The sequence below is a fragment of the Salvelinus sp. IW2-2015 genome, unplaced genomic scaffold (genome assembly GCF_002910315.2).
Source record: "Salvelinus sp. IW2-2015 unplaced genomic scaffold, ASM291031v2 Un_scaffold1501, whole genome shotgun sequence".
Lineage (NCBI taxonomy): Eukaryota > Metazoa > Chordata > Actinopteri > Salmoniformes > Salmonidae > Salvelinus > Salvelinus sp. IW2-2015.
The window spans coordinates 111,928-117,874 of record NW_019942949.1 but is presented as its reverse complement, the minus strand read 5'-3'; the positions used below and the strand labels follow the sequence as shown (position 1 = coordinate 117,874).

The 5,947-nt window shown below is 46.3% G+C and overlaps 1 protein-coding gene across 2 annotated transcripts in view; it reads right to left on the bottom strand.

Annotated features, from left to right (window-relative positions):
* smpd1 (sphingomyelin phosphodiesterase 1) overlaps nt 1-4,699 on the bottom strand; it is a 23,829-nt gene extending 19,130 nt beyond the window's left edge. Inside the window, exon 1 of one of the 2 annotated variants that reach the window (XM_024138501.1) lies at nt 4,086-4,699. In XM_024138501.1, coding sequence (XP_023994269.1) covers nt 4,086-4,304 — 219 coding nt within the window. In that variant the 5' untranslated portion in view covers nt 4,305-4,699. Of the gene's footprint in view, nt 1-185; nt 422-4,085 lie in introns of those variants that run through there. The other variant, XM_070439230.1, reaches the window with a different exon arrangement.
* Nucleotides 4,700-5,947: the final 1,248 nt, after the last annotated feature.

Below are 5,947 nucleotides of genomic sequence, written 5' to 3'. Positions count from 1 at the left end.
CTCATCACATCACTCTACATGGGACAGGAAGTAGTGAGGAGAGAGGTTAGACAGAATGATACAGGCCTGTCCCACAGCCCGCTCATCACATCACTGTACATGGGAGAGGAGAGAACCACCAATTTCCTCAGATACGATATATACAAGTTTAGACTAAGGTTGCAAGAACTAATAATAATTAAAACCCAGGTGGGAGGAGTCCAGATTCTTATTCCCTCCTGATTTGGTGAATCTCCGAACCAGGTTTTTGCAACCCTCGGTTGACAGACAATAGAGAAAGACATTTCATTGGCTCCTCTTTTCTGGTTCAGCCACAGCCAATGAACTAATCAGACCAGACCCAGCTGTTACCTGGTTCCTATTATACAGTCAATGAACTAATCAGACTAGACCCAGCTGTTATCTGGTTCCTCTACAGTCAATGAACTAATCAGACCCAGCTGTTACCTGGTTCCTCTACAGTCAATGAACTAATCAGACCCAGCTGTTACCTGGTTCATATTATACAGCCAATGAACTAATCAGACCAGACCCAGCTGTTATCTGGTTCCTCTACAGTCAATGAACTAATCAGACCAGACCCAGCTGTTACCTGGTTCCTCTACAGTCAATGAACTAAGTAGACCAGACCCCGCTGCCATCTCTTTGGTGTCTAAGCAGACCGGAAATGTTACCCTATCACAACCCTTCTTGGTTGTTATGGGGATGAAGCATGACGTTGAGATGTGACTCTCTGCAGTATCAACCAAAAGCACACAGTTTGCCTCAGTGACGTTCGCTCACCACCAGGCCTAACCACAGAGCCGTCTTCCAGTCAGGCCTCTTAATCTGTGTTACTTTCGGTTTTGTCTTCAGACAAGAGATCGCCTTATACCCTTGGTTAACAAAAACAAATACATTTTTTTTTAAACACTAAAAAAAGTGTGATCTTTATTGCTGGTCATTTCAGCTACCTTAGTTGACAGATGAATAGGCCTGGAGTGCTTTCTACTAGGATGAAGTATCATGGAACATCCATGTCCCAAATGGCCCCCCGATTCCCTATGGGTCATAGGGCCCTGGTCTAAAGTAGTGCACTATATATAGGGAATAGGGTGCCATAGGGCACTGGTCTACAGTAGTGCACTATATAGGGAGTAGGGTGCCATAGGGCTCTGGTCTAAAGTAGTACACTATAAAGGGAATAGGGTATCATAGGGCTCTGGTCTACAGTAGTGCACTATATATAGGGAATAGGGTTCTATAGGGCTCTGGTCTAAAGTAGTGCACTATATAGGGAATAGGGTTCTATAGGACTCTGGTCTAAAGTAGTACACTATATAGGGAATAGGGTGCCATAGGGCTCTGGTCTAAAGTAGTGCACTATAAAGGGAATAGGGTGCCGTTTGGAACACAGATGGTTGTTTGCCGTGACAAAATTGATGCACACATTGATGTGGCCGGAAGGTGTGGGTTATGCTTTTGAATGGTCAGATAGCCGGCAACAATGACAGGAAGCTGCATTGTGGGGAACCGTAGGTGGCTCGTTTTTAATCTTGTTGTTGACACCATGTCTTGTTGAGCTGTTTTGTCTGATTTCATGTCAAAGCTAATATGGATCAAATTCTCTAGCTAGCTTAGGATTCATTTGAGACATCAATTGTTCATTCTGCAAATGATTTATGTTTTAAATAAGCATGGAGACAAAATGTATATAGTTTACATGTAGCCCCAGTATCAGTGGTGTTGCTACACAACCAACCCTGTCTGTTAAACCACATGTAGCCCCCCCCTATCAGTTGTGTTGCTAAACAACCAACCCTGTCTGTTTAACCACATGTAGCCCCTCCCCCCTATCAGTTGTGTTGCTAAACAACCAACCCATCTATCTATTCTGCCCTACCAAGCAAGAAGGCAGTAACTGCTCATAGCGTGGAACTGAGATAAATGGCTTTTAAATTTACCTTGGTTTCACAGTAACTTTATCCAGTTACTGCTAACATGACCCACATTTTCTCCTGAATACAATAGAGGCAGGATACTTGTCCACATGATTAAGCAGCATACAAAAAAAAAAAACTAAAATTACATGAACACATTTTTGACCAAATGAGCCATTAGTGTCTTTTTGCTTGGTAGGACAGTACTGCTTGCCCATTGGCATTGCTAGTTTGATAAAGCTCTGCCAACTCCAGGTCACATAGATAAACCGTATGGTTTACAGAACCGGGTCAAGGCTAGGTGCTGCACCAAGTCACCGGATCAGCTGCACCAAGTCACAGGATCAGCTGCACCAAGTCACAGAATCAGCTGCACCAAGTCACAGGATCAGCTGCACCAAGTCACAGGATCAGCATGTAATTGCCAAGACCCTTGTGACTTCTGGAACAACGATCATCCTCAAAACTGAGTCTTGGTTTTATGAGACAACTTCGTCTGCACATTCTGTTTTGTTGAACTCACGAAAAGTCAACTTCTGACATCGTTTTCCTTCCTTTTAAGATCAGGAACCAACGCAGTGGGTAGTTAATGCTCAGGGATAACAGAAACAGCAATGTCTGAACTCGCAAGGAAAGGTTGAAATACTATGAGGTTTCAACTATCTGTTTGTACTTCCCTGTCTGATAGTACCCGCCTGCGCTGTCGTTCCAATAAAGCCCGCCCCGTCTGTTTAGTACGCGGACACCGTGTCGTTCTCCATGACGCCCGTCTGTTGTACCTTGACCACGCTGTTCTTCCCTGGCCCGTTGTTTGTATCGCGACACGCTGTCGTTTCTCACCTGCCACGTCTGTTATTGAGCGCAACAGCGTCGTTCTCCCGGCCTCCGTCTGTTAGTAACACTGTGTGCTCCTGCACCGTCTGTTAGTAGCGACAGCCTGTCGTTCTCCCTGCCCCGTCTGTTAGTAGCGACACGCTGTCGTTCTCCCTGCCGTCTGTTAGAGTGCGACACGCTGTGGTTCTCCCTGCGTCTTTAGTAGACGAGCACCTGTCGTTCTCCCTGCCCGCGTCTGTTAGTAGCGACAGCTGTCGTTCTGCCTGCCCCCGTCTGTTTAGCGACAGCGCTGTCGTTCTCCCCTCCGTTCCGTCCTGTTAGTAGCGACGCGCTGTCGTTCTCCCTCGACCTCTGTTTGCGACACGCTGTCGTCTCGATCCCGCTTCTGTTAGTAGCGACACCTGTTTCTCCCTGCCCCTCTGTTAGTAGAGACACGCTGTCGTTCTCCCTGCCCGTTCTGTTAGTAGCGACACGCTGTCGTTCTCCCTGCCCCGTCTGTTAGTAGCGACAAGCTGTGCGTTCTCCTGCCCGTCTGTTAGTAACGGACACGCTGTCGTTTCTCTCCTGCCCGTCTTTAGTAGACAATGCTGTCGTTCCCCTGCCCGTCTGTTAGTAGCGACACGCTGTCGTTCTCCCTGCCCCGTCTGTTAGTACCGACACGCTGTCGTTCTCCCTGCCCCGTCTGTTAGTAGCGACACGCTGTCGTTCTCCTCGCCCCGTCTGTTTAGTACGACACGAGCTGTCGTCTCCCTGCCCCGTCTGTTAGTAGCGACACGCTGTCGTTCTCCCTGCCCCGTCTGTTAGTAGCGAACGCTGTCGTTCTCCTGCTGCGTCTGTTAGTAGCGACACGCTGTCGTTCTCCCTGCCCCGTCTGTTAGTAGCGACAGCGCCTGTCGTTCTCCCTGCCGTCTGTTAGTAGCGACAGCTGTCGTCTCCCTGCCCGTCTGTTAGTAGCGACAGCTGTCGTTCCTCCTGCCCCGTCTGTTAGTAGCGACAGCTGTCGTTCCTCCCGCCCGTCTGGTTAGTAGCGACACGCTGTCGTTCTCCCTGCCCGTCTGTTAGTAGCGACAAGCTCGTTCTCCTGCCCCGTCTGTTAGTAGCGACAAGCTGTCGTTCATCCCGCCTACATGTCACCAATGCTCCAGGCGTTTACAGCGTACTAATCCTGTTAGCGCAGGTTGTTAGTTCAAGAGCCCTCTGGCTGCCCTGAGAGAATAGGGTGCAAGGGCCCATTAGGTTCTGATCAAAAGTAGTGCACTATATAGGGAATAGGGTGCCATAGGGCCCTGGTCTAAAATACTGCCCTATATAGTGAATAGGGTCCCATCTTACCAGCAGAGCGATATCCAGTATGGTGAAGAGGACTTTACACACCGGACAGGTCAGGTTCCGCCAGTTGAACCCGACCCGGAGACGCCCGACCTCTTCCAGAAACGTTYTGCCCGGTTTCCCCTCGTCCTGAACGGGGAACGAGGTCCCCAATGGTACCGAGCACAACACCAGAACACAACACAGCAGCCCCACGGCGCAGGGGATAGGTGCGAAGCGCATTGTTCTGCTCAACAGCGAAGTTAGCTCGCCGAAAGGGATTCAAAACAATGTTCAGTCCAATATTTGAAAAATAAGTAAYCTACAAAAATAAACGATTCAAATTGCCTTTTTCTAAAACCTCTAGTTGCTTAGTTAGCTAGTCAGCTATCACACAATAACCAAGTTTGCATTCGCAGCTGTTGTGTTCTGTTTGGTTGCGACACCGATGTAATAAAGAAAAACAGGAAGCGCTGTGATGACAGCTTTGTTTCCTTCTTTATAAAAGTCTACAGCGCCGCAAWAAATATAATCGATTTGTGACAAACTCGAGTGCTGCTGTACGGAGAGAGAAACCTTCGGTCTAACACCCCAAAACTGCTGAACAAGAAACAAACGAACGAATGAACGACGACTGCCTTGTTTTATGAGCCAGTACGGGGATCAGCTGACTGATCACGTGACAGAACCGGTTTACTGTGTGATATAAACGGGTTCTCTGGTTCAGATTGGAGCCAATCAGTTCGTTCATTACTACTAATCAGTCATTGAATAGTTATGTTCATCGTTGGATTTTTAACGTCAACATTACATACCTTAAATTAAAAAAAATAATGAGGATTAAAACACAATAAAGCCTGAAGCCTTCTTTCCTTTATGGTCCTGGTGATGTGTTATATGTTATGATATGTGTTATATGTTATGATATGTGTTATATGTTATGATATGTGTTATATGTTATGATATGTGTTATATGTTATGATATGTGTTATATGTTCTTCGTTGTCCTAGGTTGTGTGCCAAATTGAACCTATTCTGTGTATATAGTGCACTAGGTGGCCTTTGGGATGTTTCCCCGTCAACCACCTGCCAAAGACTGAATGATATTTTTAAAATGTATTTATTTCACCTTTATTTAACCGGGTAGGCCAGTTAAGAAACAAAGAGATCTTCTGTAAATCTGACAATTAATCTTAATGGTTGTAAAGTCATCTCAAATAAAACTGTAAAGGACCTCGGCGTTACTCCTGGACCCTGTCTCTCTTTTGACGAACATATCAGACTGTTTCAAGGACAGCTTTTTTCCATCTACGTAACATTGCAAAAATCTGACATTTTCTGTCCAAAAATGATGCAGAAAATGTATCCATGCATTTGTTACTCTAGGTTAGAGCTACTGCAATGCTCTACTCTCCGGCTACCCGGATAAAGCACTAAATAAACTTCAGTTAGTGCTAAATACGGCTGATAGAATCCTGACTAGAACCAAGAAATTTGATCATATTACTCCAGTGCTAGCTTCCCTACACTGGCTTCCTGTTAAGGCAAGGGCTGATTCAAGGTTTTACTGTTAACCTATAAAGCGTTACATGGGCTTTGCTACTACCTATCTTTCGAGTTGGTCCTGCCGCTACATACCGACACAACACTACGCGTCACAAGACGCAGGCCTCCTAATTGTCCCTAGAATTTCTAAGCAAACAGCTGAAGCAGGGCTTTCTCCTATAGATCTCAATTTTTATGGAATGTCTGCCTACTCATGTGAGAGACGCAGACTCGGTCTCAACCTTTAAGTGCTTTACTGAAGACTTATCTCTTCAGTAGTCATATGATTGAGTGTAGTCTGGCCCAGGAGTGTGAAGGTGAACGAAAGGCCTCTGAGCAGA